Genomic DNA, 12,665 nt, shown 5'->3' on the forward strand with positions numbered 1-12,665 from the left:
CTCTGGGTTACACCAGCCCACGCCATGGCATTGCCAGGGGCCCATTCCGGGTTACACCAGCCCACACCATGGCATTGCCAGGGGCCCATTCCAAGCAGCACCAGCCTGCGCCATGGCATTGCCAGGGGCCCATTCCGGGTTACACCAGCCCACACCATGGCATTGCCAGGGGCCCACTCCGGGTTACACCAGCCCACACCATGGCATTGTCAGTGGCCCATTCCGAGCTGCACCAGCCTGCGCCATGGCATTGCCAGGGCGGAAGCAAAACTCCTGCTCCAGGCTTCATAGGTCACCCGACCGTCTCTGTAGCCATGTTGCCCCGAAATGCCTCGATGCTGAAGAGCTCTCTTCATCAGGTACTTTGGAGTAAAGAAGGGGAAAGAGAATGGAAGGAAGAAAAGCTGACAAAGAGGATGAGCCCAGGCACTGGGGGCCTGCACACCTCCAACCCCGCCGCTGCCAACTTGAAAGATAAACAGGAACGTATCCTCTACCTCCAAAAAGAACACCTTTAATTATTTGGGGTGGGGGTGGGGACAGTGAGATCTTGGCAGCTATTTCTCCAGGGCAACGCATCGGCCAATCAGAGCCAACTTTCTGAATAATCAGCTTTCTTTCATCCTGCAGTATAAATTGTGGTGATGGTTTGAAATTTGGCATTCTTGCATGTGTGTCCTGATGACAGCCATCATGTGAACTGGGATGGACAAACTCATAAGTCACATGACAGCAGGTCATAGTTCAACAGGGGTTTATTAGAAATCACAAGCTTTTGGAGCGACGGTCTGAAAACCTGCGTTTTCAAATAAACCCGTTGGACTGTGACCTGGCGTTGTGTGACTTCTGAGTTTGTCCTGATGAAACCACCTGTGGCCTGTCTGCTTTGTCAGGAAGGGCTTTACGTGAGTGTAACAGTCCGTGTCTGCAGCCAGCCAGCCAGCTGGGTTGGTTTCTGAATCAATCGTCCAGCAGACCTCCTGCACCCTCCCCCTTGTGGGGCGTGGGCGGTGCCTGATAACCCAAGTGTGTCTCTGAGCTCCCCGCCCCCGTCATTGAGCCAGGCTTCCTGCAACGACTGCTTGGAGTGAACAGGCAGAGCCCATGGTCTGAGCAATGCAGGCTCAGGTGAGAGAGAACTTCCACCCAGACAGCGAGACTGCCATCAACAAACTCATCAGCATCAACTACTACACCTCTTACGTCTACCTAGCCATGGTAAAATCCTGCCTTTTTATCAACATCGTACATGATACAGTGGGAACTAAATTGGCCTTTTAAAATGCTACACCCTTGCAAAGAATTTCTTGTGTCTGAAAAAGATACCTTTTTTAACCTCTCGGTGATTATATTGTGTCAAATATTGCGTGTTGTTTTGCCCTCTGGGATCAGATGGCACCATCTCAGAATCAGGGGTCACCTATAAGATGAGGAATAGTTTCCTCTCTCTGTGGGGAGTGAAACTGTGGAACGCTTTCCCACAGAGGGCTCTTGAGGCTGGGATGTTAAGTACATTTGATTTGATTTGATTTGATTTATTGTGGTCACATGTACCTAAGTACAGTGAAAAGGTTTTGTTTTGCGAGCAGTACAGGGATCATAGCAAACAAGGACATGCAGATCACAGGGTTCTTAGACAGAGTGAGGTGCTTAGACACAGGAGACGCACAAAGCAAGATCAACATTAGATTTGAAATTTGAGAGCTCCATCTTAATTCTAATACCGGGGGGGTAGAAGCTGTTCTTGAACCTGTCTGTGCATGTGTTCAAAGTTCTGTACATTCTGCCTGACGGAAGGGGGTGGAAGAGGCTATCACCCGGGGTGGGAGGGGTCTTCGATGATGGTGGCGGCCTTTCCGAGGCAGTGAGCAGACTGTCCGTAATGAAAGGTTGCCTGCCGTGATGGTTTGGGCTGGGCACCCCACCTTCTGTAGTTTCTTACGGTCCTGAGCAGAGCAGTTGCTGTTCCAGGCCGTCATGCACCCGGACAGTTTGCTGTCAATGGTCCATCTGTAAAAGCTGGTGATGTTTAATCAGTAAAGGGATCGAGGGTATTGGGGAAAAGGCAGGAAAGTGAGGTTGAGAGTTAGCAGATCACCCCTGATCCTCTTGAAAGGAGGAGCAGACTGGATGGGTTTCTGCTCCTATATAGGCAAAAGTGAGGACTAGGTAAAAACAATGACTGCAGATGCTGGAAACCAGATTCTGGATTAGAGTGGTGCTGGAGAAGCACAGCAGGTCAGGCAGCATCCGAGGAGCAGGAGAATCAACGTTTTGAGCAAAAGTCCTTCACCAGCTGATGAAGAGCTTTTGCTCGAAACGTCGATTCTCCTGCTCCTTGATTGCTACCTGACCTGCTGTGCTTTTCCAGCACCACACTCCAGACTTCAGCTCCTATATACTGTGGTCTTTCAGGAGAATATCGCTTTCTTTATGCAGTGTTCTCAAGGTAAGCAGGGATGAGGCCAAGAAAGAACTTGCATTTTCATTGCGCTTTCCATTATTGCAGGTTGTTGCAAAGTGCTGCACAGCCAGGAGTAGTATTTAAGAGGCACAATGTGGTTGGAATTGATTCATGTGTTCCAAAGTCAAACAAAGTCGGAAATTTGTCTTAACGCACGGTGTATTGAAGTGGGTGAACTTAACTCCAGGACTCAGTAAACAGACCAGTCGAGATGTCAGCCATGGCAAAGATGGGAATCAGACTTTTAACCATGAGGACATCACAAGCCCATTTGATCCAAACATCAGCCAATCTCACAGCAGACAGGCACCACCTCACTATTTTGACCAGACCCTTGCCTCCCAATCCATCCATGAGGGGTCCCTATATCCACCTGTTGCTTCTGCGGCCAAGGTCAATGAATTGATTGAGTGTTCCCCCCTTCATTCCCACTGAGTGTTTGACAGCACCGCCTACTTGGTACACACCCGCATCATACCCATCAGGGCAGCCCGCCATAGACCTCGACAAAACCTAACCCCATGCTGGAAGTGTTGGATGGGAATATTATAGAGGGAGCTTCACTCTGTATCTAATCTTGAGCTGGGAGGGTTTGACGGGGACAGTATAGAGGGAGCTTGACTTGGTATCTAACCCCATGCTGTCCCTGTCCTGGGAGTATTGGCTGTGGACAGTGTAGAGGGAGCTTTACTCTGTATCTAATCTTGTGCTGTCCCTGTCCATGTTGTGTTGGATGTGGACAGTGTAGAGGGATCTTTAGTCTGTATCTACCCCCATGATGTCCCTGTCCTGGGAGTGTTGGATGGGGACAGTGCAGAGGGAGCCTTACTCTGTTTTTAACCCTGTGTTGCCCCTGTTCTGGGAGTGTTTGATGGGGACAGTGTAGTGTGAGGATGTGTATGTTTATTAAGTGTGCGATGGTGTGTTTCCACACGCGTGACTGTATGTGAGTGTGAGTACAGTTTATGAATAGGAACCAGGCTTGATCTTGCCCAGTTAGCTTCCGGTCAAACTGCCTGCCACATGATCCCAGCTCGAGAAGGGACAGGCTCTCGAAATCTCACTTTCTCTCAGGGATTATGGCAGTCCAGAACCCAGAGCAGAGTTCTGCAAACCATTCGGATTTGTAAAAGACATTGTAAAATGATTTATTCCTCCAACCAACCCTCCTCAAACGTTGGGAAACATTAAAAGAGTGGAGAATTAGCCACAAATGCATGCAGCAAATTGTTTTAAAAATGGAAATTGCTGGAAAAGCTCTGCCGGTCTGGCAGTAATTGCAGAGAGAAATCAAGACCTAATGTCTCAGGTCTTTCCTGAAAACTGAGGTTATTGAGTCACAGAGTCATACAGCACAGAAATATACCCTATGGTCCAACTCATTCAGACCGACCACATTTCCCAAAACAAACTAATCCCACTTGTCTGCGTTTGGCCTATATCCCTCTAAACCTTTCCTATCCATGTATCTATCCAAACGTCTTTTAACTATTGTAACTGGACCTGCACCTTCCACCTCCTCTGGCAGTTCATTCCACCTACGGGTCACTGGACCCGAAACATTAATTCTGATTACTCTCCACAGATGCTGCCAGACCTGTTGAGCTATTCCAGCAGTTTTTGTTTCTGATTTACAACCTCCTCAGTTTTTATTCAGCAATTGATTTTTGTTATCTAACGTCTGGCCCAGGGGATTGTCACTTGACAGATGCAGATACAGCTCAGCAAAGAGTGGACCATGATTAATTAAACTCATTTTGATGGCAAATAGTGCATTTCTTTCAACCTCTGCTTCTGAGAAAGTGAAAGACAAATTAGCCATAACCTGCTGTCTTATTAGAGAGCCACAACTCAGAGCAATTTTAACCTGAGGCAATGGGAGAGGTTGAGAAGGACGGCCTTTCATAGTAACCTCAGCCAATGTGTCACTCACCAGCCATCCAGCCAACTGAACTAACCAACCAGATTTAAGAAAGCACCATTCACTTAAGAGCATAGAGTCATGGAGATGTACAGCATGGAAACAGACCCTTCGGTCCAACTTGTCCATGCCGACCAGATATCCCAACCCAATCTAGTCCCACCTGCCAGCACCCAGCCCATATTCCTCTAAACCCTTGTTATTCATATACCCATCCAAATGCCTCTTAAATGTTGCAATTGTACCAGACTCCACCACATCCTCTGGCAGCTCATTCCATACACGTACTACCCTCTGTGTGAAAAAGAAGCCCCTTAGGTCTCTTTCATATCTTTCCCCTCTCACCCTAAACCCATGCCCTTTAATTCTGGACTCCACGACCCCAGGGAAAAGACTTTGCCGATTTACCCTATCCATGTTTGCGCAAAAAAACCCTTTAAAATCTTCTGGAAATGGTGTGTTTTTCTTTGTGATTAACCTTGTTCAGCATTGCAGCTCTTCGGGTACTTTGAACTAAGCGGCTTTTCAAGTTTGCTGATCCCCTCCCCTCCCCCACCACCATCAATTTGTTGAAAGCATTAAACTGTGTGCTTTTCTCTTCCAAAAAAGTCTTTCTATTTCGAACGGGACGACGTTGCACTGGAGAACTTTGCAAAGTACTTCCACAAACTATCGGAACTGCTGCGTGAAAACGCCGAGGAGCTGACCAACTACCAGAAGCTAAGGGGAGGTCGTATCCGGCTGGAGGAGATCGAGGTGAGCTGGATGCTTCTGATCACTGTCATTTCTTTCCCCAGTGAGTGTGAAGTGCTTCCTGTAAGCTCTTGCCCAGTGTACATTCATGTAAGAAGTACGTTTAAGAAATATTTCGATGTGCACTTGTGACGCCATAGCCCAAGTGCTGGAAAATGGGATTCTATGATTCTAACCCCCTTTATTTCCTTTTAGTCCTCTACCCTTTCATGCCTGAAGGTGTTGTGTGACAATGTGAGGGAGCTGGATTAACATCAATGGAGATAGCATCATTAACACAGGGAGCTGAGTGGGAGGGTTTTACTGAGTGACAGTGTGAGGGAGCTGGATTATTATCACTAATATCACTAATTTGGAAGCACCTGTTGGATGTAATCTGGTGTTGTGTGATTTTTAACTTTGTCCATCCCTGTGCAACACCATCATCTCCACACCATGACTACATTACCAGCGACTGCATTTGGAAAAGAAATCCGCCAATTTACCTGGCCTGGTTAATCTGTGACTCCAGTCCCACAGCCTAGAGAGCCATTGAGTTCAAGGGCAATTAGGGATAGGTATCAAATACCAGCCTTGCCAGCAGCACCCACAATCCCCATGTGGGATTTCCTTGGGCGCTGCAGTTCACATTGTCTACCACTAGATAGCAGTAGACTGTTGATTTTTGCAATGTTATCCTTCCCAAAGCTGCAGCCGGACCAGGGTTCTTGTGATGCAGTGGTAGTGCCCCTACCTCTGAGACAGGTGGCCTGGCTTCAAGTCTCACTTCCTCTTGAGGACTGGTTATAACATTGCTGAACAGGTTGATTAGAAAACTTTAAGACAAATACACTTGAGAGCTATTGAAGGTTATGAAGCTATTGAAGAGTGGGTACTATGGCAGTGTAGCAGAGACAGTGGTACATTTTCTGCACAGCAAGATCCCATCAGGTGCAATGAGCCAACCAGCAGATCATCTGTGTGAGGTGTTGCTAGAGCGATAAGCAGCAACAGAAACCTCTTTGCATTTGCATAATGCCCTTCACAACCCAAACTCGTAAAGTGGTTTCTGGAAGTGTAGTCAGTTGCTGTTGTGTGGAAAAAGTTGCAGTAACCAACTTGTTGACAGTCAGTTCCCACAAGCAGCAACGTGGTAATGACTAGGTAAACATGAGATCATCCAACTCGTCCGTGCCCTAACTTACACCATGTTCTGAACACCCATCGCCCCTGTGCACGCTGACCTAGTTCACAATCCCTGTAGTTTCAAAATTCTCAAGCTTTGTTTTCAAAGCCCTCCCCATCTCCGTAATCTGCTCCAGCCTCACAACTTTCCAAGATGGCTGCCTCCCCTCATTCTGACAATCTTGAGCATCCCTGTTGTGAATCACTGACAAATCCTGGTGGCTATGTCGTTAGCTCTAACCTGCAGAATTCCCTTCCTGAACCTCTCCACCACTTTATCTCAATTCCCACCTTGAAACTGCTCCTTAAAGCCTATCTCGGTGACCAAACCTGAACCAATATCTCCTGAAGAGGCTGAGTATCATGTATTGTTTTACAACGCTTCTGTGAATCCTCTTGGGAGATTTGTTACATGAACAACGCTGTATAAATACAACTTGCAGTTATAATCTGTTACAAACATAGAAACAAGGAACAGGAGTAGGCCATTCAGTCCCTCAATCCTGCTGTGCCATTCAGTACAGTCGTGGCTGATCATCCAACTTAATCCCCTGTTCCTGCTTTCTCCCCCATACCCTTTGATCCCTTTATCCCGAAGAACTATATCTAATGCCTTCTTGAAAATATTCAATGTTTTGGCCTCAACCACTGTCTGTGGCAGAGAATTCCCCAGGCTCCCCACTCTCTGGGTGAAGACATTTCTCCTAATCTCAGTCTGAAATGACCCACTCCATATCCTTAGACCATGAACCCCCCCTTGGTTCTGGACTCTCCTGGTCATCACAAACATCCTTCTTGTTTACCCTGTCTAGTTCTGTTAGACTGTTACAGGTTTTGGGGGAGGCAATAGCCTAGTGGTGTTATCGCTGGACTGTTAATCCAAAAACCTGATAATGTTCCAGGGACTTGGGTTCGAATCTCACCACAGCGGATGCCGGAAGTTGAATTCAATAAACATTCTGGAATAAAGACTCTAATGATGACCATGAATCCATTGTCAAGGAAAACCTCATCTGGTTTAGTAATGTCCTTGAGGGAAGGAAATGGCTATCCTTACCTAGTCTGGTCTACGTGTTACTCCAGACCCACCACAATGGTGGCTTACACTAACTGCCCTCTGGGCAAGTAGGGATGGACATTCCATCAGCCTGCATCTTGTGATGAATATTAACAAAATCTGACATGGTGGGTTACTCAGGTAGTTGCACTGACACCTTCTAATGGCTTGACCAAGCTGCCTCGATTCTAAAATTCTTGCTCTTGTTGCGCTCCCCACTCTCCAATCCCACCTCCCATCCTCTTTCTTCTTCAGCCCTGGGAGATCATCCTAATGAATGGTAGAGCAGGTTTGAGGGACCAAATGGCCCATTCCTGCCCCTATTACTTACGGCCTTTTGGCTGTAACCCGCCAAATGTAACCTCATTCCCCATCAGACGTTTAGCCTTTTACACATTCCCGCTTTCCATCGCTTTCCCTCTGGTGAATCGCTCCTACAGCTGCCTGAGGACCTAAACTCTGGAATTCCCTCCTTAACCCCCACCAGCCCCCTTTCTCTCTCTGTCTCCCTTCACCTTAGAGACACTTCTTAAAACCTACAGCTTTGACTAAGCTTCTGATCATCTGCCCTAATACCACTCCATATGTGTTGAGTGATGTCTGGAGCCTACTCCAGTGATGCACCATGGGAAATTTAATGACAACAACAGGCCCTACACCATCGCACGTCACTGTCACTGCCAGTGTTCACTGCATCTGGAAGGCTGGAAGGTGTCACAATGTTGATCTATTTACAAGGTTACTATGCCCTTTTCCAGGGAGGGGGTAACTGGCCAGGCTCCAACTTGGCTGGGTTTGAAAGGTTTATTGAGGCCCTTTTTGTTTACCCCTAACAGATAATGCCTCCAGCCTAGCGCTTTTAAGCCTTAAAAATAACCAGTCTAATCAAAGGGGAGTGGCCAGCTTGCTGTGCAGCTAGCCTTCATTTCGATTTGAGTTTTTGATTCAGTTCAGCAGCAGCGTGTATGAAGAAAGGCTGCAGGGGCAAGTCCAGCCGGTTCCGCACTCTCTCTAACTTCAAGCCTGTAAGCCCTGGTTGGTTTCATTTTTACTCTTTGTGCTAAGGGGTCTCTTTATGGAGATTGTTGCAAGTATTTTCGGAACAGCATCATTAAGTCGGGATAGTCTGTCAGGTTTTTGGACAGGAAACGTTATCCGGTATTCTATTTTCTGTTCTTTGTATTTTATTCTGTAATTTTGGAAATAAGTTCTGTTTGTTTAAAACTTGGTTGTCTGACCAGCTAATTCACTCCAGGAATATCCACTGTACGCTAACCTAAAACAAATAGTGAATTTATGGTCTGGGCTACCTGCTTAAAAATGATTTGAGGGGTTGGGCCTGGTCCATAACAAAGGGAAGAGTTAATCCCCAAATTTGATTCTGCCCCCTGTGCAAATTATGGAGTTGGTGTGAAATTGCAAGGCGTCAAAGGAATTTCCATCCAGCGTGTGTGAAATGGACAGAATTCACAGCTTCCTCTCCACCATCCCCACTTTACTTACTGAGAGAGTCACACCGACAAGAGATTAGAGTTTTGCTGCTGATTTGATATATTGTTGCCACGTGCACTGAGATGTAGTGAAAGGTGTTACTGCGCATGCTACCACAGTAGATCATGCCGTACGGAGTGTATCAGGATCGCAGAACAGAGTGCAGTATATAATGTTACAGCCACAGAGAAGGGGCACAGAGAGAAATCCGAATTAACATTTGAGAAGTCGATTCAAAAGTCTGATAACAGTGAGGGAGAAGCTGCTCTTGAAAAGGTTTGTACATGTATTTAAACTTTTAGATCTCTTGCCCAAGGGAGAGGATGGAAGGGAGTATAACCGGGGTGGGAGTGGTCTTTGATGATGTTGGTTATTTTCCCGAGGCAGCGGGAGGTGTAGATGGAGTCAATGGATGGAAGGCTGGTTTGCGTGATGGACTGGGCTATGTTCACAACTCTCTGTCATGTCTTGTGGTCATGGAGTCACACAGATGTACAGCACAGAAATACACATTTCAATCCAACCTCTCCATTGCCCACCAGATGTCCTCAATTAATCTAGTCCCATTTGCCAGCATTTGGCCCATGTCCCTCTAAACCCTTCCTATCCGTATACCCATCCAGATGCCTTCTAAATGCTGTGATTGTACCAGCCTCTACCACTTCCTCTGCCAGTTCATTCCATACACGTACCAACCTCTGTGAAAAAATAGTTGCCCCTTAGGTCCATTTTAAATCTTTCTCCTCTCACCCTAAACCTATGCCCTCCAGTTCTGGACTTCCCCCACCCCAGGGAAAAGATGTTGTCTATTTATCCTATCCATGTCCCTCATGATTTTGTAAACATCTATAAGGTCACCCCTCAGCCTCTGATGCTCCAGGGAAAACAGCCCCAGCCTATTCACCCTCGGGAAGGGCAGTTGCCAAACCACACGGTGGTGCCTCCAGGCTTCTGTAGAGAGAGACAGTGAGAGAGAGAGAGATCTCATTTTGACTCTTTTCCTGGCACAGAAACCAGACAGGCAAGAATGGACCAATGGGTTGGAGGCGATTCAGTGTGCACTTGATCTGCAGAAAACTATCAACAAATCTCTCTTGGAACTGCATCGCCTGGCTTCCGATAAACATGACCCTCAGGTAGCTCGCGTTTTGTTCCTTATGGGCTGTTGCCCCCGCCACCGGGCACATTGTTATTGATGTATAGAACAGGGGTGGCACGATGGTTCAGTGGTTAGCACTGTTGCTTCACAGCACCAGGGACCCGGGTTCAATTCCACCCTTGGGTGACTGTGTGGAGTTTGCACATTCTCCCCATATCTGCATGGGCTTCCTCCCACAATCCAAAGATATATCAGTTAGATGGTCATTGGATAAACATATGGGTGAAAATTGAACAGCGTAGGTTAAATAGGCTTCAGACTGGTTCCACAGGTCGTGCAACATCAAGGGCCAAAGGGCTGCATTGTCCTATGGATTGGCCATGTTAAATTGCCCCATAAGTGGGTTAGCCATGGAAGATGCAGGGTAATAGGGATAGGGTAGGTGGCGTGGTTCTGAGTGGGATTCTCTCTGGAGGATGGGCATGGACTCAATGGCCTCCTTCCACACTTTTGAATTATTCTAACTGCCCTCATCACCCAGTGAATGTGGGGTTTATGGGCACGTCCATCTCATGACACCCTTTGTCATGAACAGCAATATTTCACTTGCTTCCCTGGTGCCAAATGGATTCCATTCCTGATTGACTCTGAACTCCTTGAGTGCACTTTAGCTCTTTCTTGAGAAACTGCGCGTGCTGTAAATCAGAAACAAAAACAGAAATTGCTGGAAAAGCTCAGCAGGTCGAGCAGCATCCATGGAGAGAAATCAGAATTAACGTTTCAGGGTCAAGTGACCCTCAGAACAGAATTCTTAACTCTTTCTCGCTCTCTCTCCAGGGATGCTACCAGACTTGCTGAGTTCCTCCAGCACATGACATTTCTGTTTCAGGTTTCCAACATCACAGATCTTCGGTTCTGTGACTGGTAGTGACCGATCTCATGTCATCAGGTATAATAACTGACCGGAGTCACTGAGTTATTTCACATTTGGTTTATTTTATTGTTCTTTCAGATGTGCAATTACCTCGAGTCCAATTTCTTGAACAGCAGCGTAGAAACGCTGAAGACGTTGGGAGATCACATCACAAGTCTCAAGAAGTTGACCGTGGGCAAGCTGAGTGGAATGGGCGAATACCTCTTCAACAAGCACACTCTTGGATAGAAGGACCTGACTGTGGGAACCTCAAGTCTCTCTCTTTATAACCTCCACCTGCGCCATGTTGAAATCCAAAGTATTTTAGGCTGGTTGGTGAAGGAATGAGAATTGGAAGGAAATATTTGTCTGTGGAGTGGCCGTGGCAATATTATGTAATAAATAACTTTAATTGAAAAGTATTATGGATTTCATGGGTGTTTCTCTTTTAAAGCTGTAGCCCTTCTCTCACAGCTCCAGACTACAGTGTGCAACCAGGCCATTTGGCCCATTAAGTCCACACTAACCCACTGTAGAGCATCCCACCCAGAACCACCCCATCCCTATAAACCTGCATTTCCCATGGCCATTTCATCTAACCTGAACATCTTTGGACTGTGGGAGGAAACCGGAGCACCCGGAGTACCCACACAGACACAAGGAGAACGTGCAAACTCCACACAGACAGTGGTCCTGAGAGTGGAATTGAAGCAAGGTCCCTGGCACCATGAGGCAGAGTGCTGACCACCGAGCCACTCCCGTGCTCTGATTTTATTCCTCAGAAGACTAACGAGTCGAATTTCTATAACCATTTCTTTCTCTAGGGAGCAAGTACTCGGTCAGAATAATACTTACACCACAGGTTCGATTCTCTATCCTGACAGGGGTGAATTTGGAGCTGTCTCATCGCACTGTCCCTGAAAGTGGAAGGTGAAAACTATGAAGGAAATAGCTCAGAGTGAGGCACTGGGTGACAAGGTCCTGCCTTCAGGCAGGGTGCACATTGTAAATAGATACTGTCAAACTGATGAAGGGCTTTTGCCCGAAACGTCGATTTTCCTGCTCCTCTGATGCTGCCTGACCTGCTGTGCTTTTCCAGCACCACTCTAACCTCCAGCATCTGCAGTACCCACTTTCACCTAGTTGATGTTAATTTATTATAAGGGAATTGAATACAAAGGTAGGGAGGTTCTGCCTCAGTGCTACAGGACACCAGTACTCCCTGTAGGTCCCACATGTATAACAGCTCCCATGTTCACTGCAGAATAGTCAAGGGAACGCTACAGGATACTGGGGAGGCCACATCTGGAGGATTGAGTACAGTATTGGGTTCCTTACTGAAGGAAGGGTGTCAATGTATAGAAAGTAGTTCAGAGATCTTCTCCCAGACCGGTAAAAGCAAAACACTGCGTAAGCATTGCTCGCTCTGAGCTTTGCTTGTTTCTGGTTCCCTGGCCACATGGACATTTTTCTTGGTGGTGGAAATATTGAACAAAATGATCTCGCACACGGTGTTTAACCAACTCCTGCCCTTACACTCACCACACAGAGGAAGAAAAATAAATAAGATAAGAAATCTGAGGCAGAGAACAGGTGGTAAAGCTCAGCAGGCCTGGCAGCTTCTGTGGCGAGAGAGAGCTGACTAGTTTTTGGAATGAGTAGGTTGTCTTATGAGGAAGGGTTGGACTGACGGGACTTGTATTCACTGGGGTTTAAACAGGAAGTGGCAACTTGATTGAAACAGAGAAGACCATGCGGGGTCTTGACGGGCTGGATGTGCTGGGGTGGGAGTGAGAGAGAGTG

At 46.9% G+C, this 12,665-nt stretch overlaps 1 protein-coding gene across 1 annotated transcript; it reads left to right on the forward strand.

The window, feature by feature from the left end:
- Window positions 1-1,040: 1,040 nt before the first annotated feature.
- LOC122542165 (ferritin heavy chain-like) lies at window positions 1,041-11,284 on the forward strand. The gene is made up of 4 exons (XM_043679585.1): window positions 1,041-1,218; window positions 4,995-5,141; window positions 9,861-9,986; window positions 10,962-11,284. The coding sequence occupies exons 1-4, from the start codon at window positions 1,117-1,119 to the stop codon at window positions 11,109-11,111; spliced, it is 525 nt and encodes a 174-aa protein (XP_043535520.1). The 5' UTR covers window positions 1,041-1,116; the 3' UTR covers window positions 11,112-11,284.
- Window positions 11,285-12,665: the final 1,381 nt, after the last annotated feature.

Source organism: Chiloscyllium plagiosum, chromosome 39, assembly GCF_004010195.1.
Source record: "Chiloscyllium plagiosum isolate BGI_BamShark_2017 chromosome 39, ASM401019v2, whole genome shotgun sequence".
NCBI classification, from domain to species: Eukaryota; Metazoa; Chordata; class Chondrichthyes; order Orectolobiformes; family Hemiscylliidae; genus Chiloscyllium; species Chiloscyllium plagiosum.

Excerpts from the sequence above, each read along its gene's own strand:
- LOC122542165 (XM_043679585.1), top strand. The coding sequence starts at position 1,117 with ATGCAGGCTCAGGTGAGAGAGAACTTCCACCCAGACAGCGAGACTGCC. Across the intron at positions 1,219-4,994 it reads CTTACGTCTACCTAGCCATG|TCTTTCTATTTCGAACGGGA; the intron begins GTAAAATCCTGC and ends CTTCCAAAAAAG. Across the intron at positions 5,142-9,860 it reads TCCGGCTGGAGGAGATCGAG|AAACCAGACAGGCAAGAATG; the intron begins GTGAGCTGGATG and ends TTCCTGGCACAG.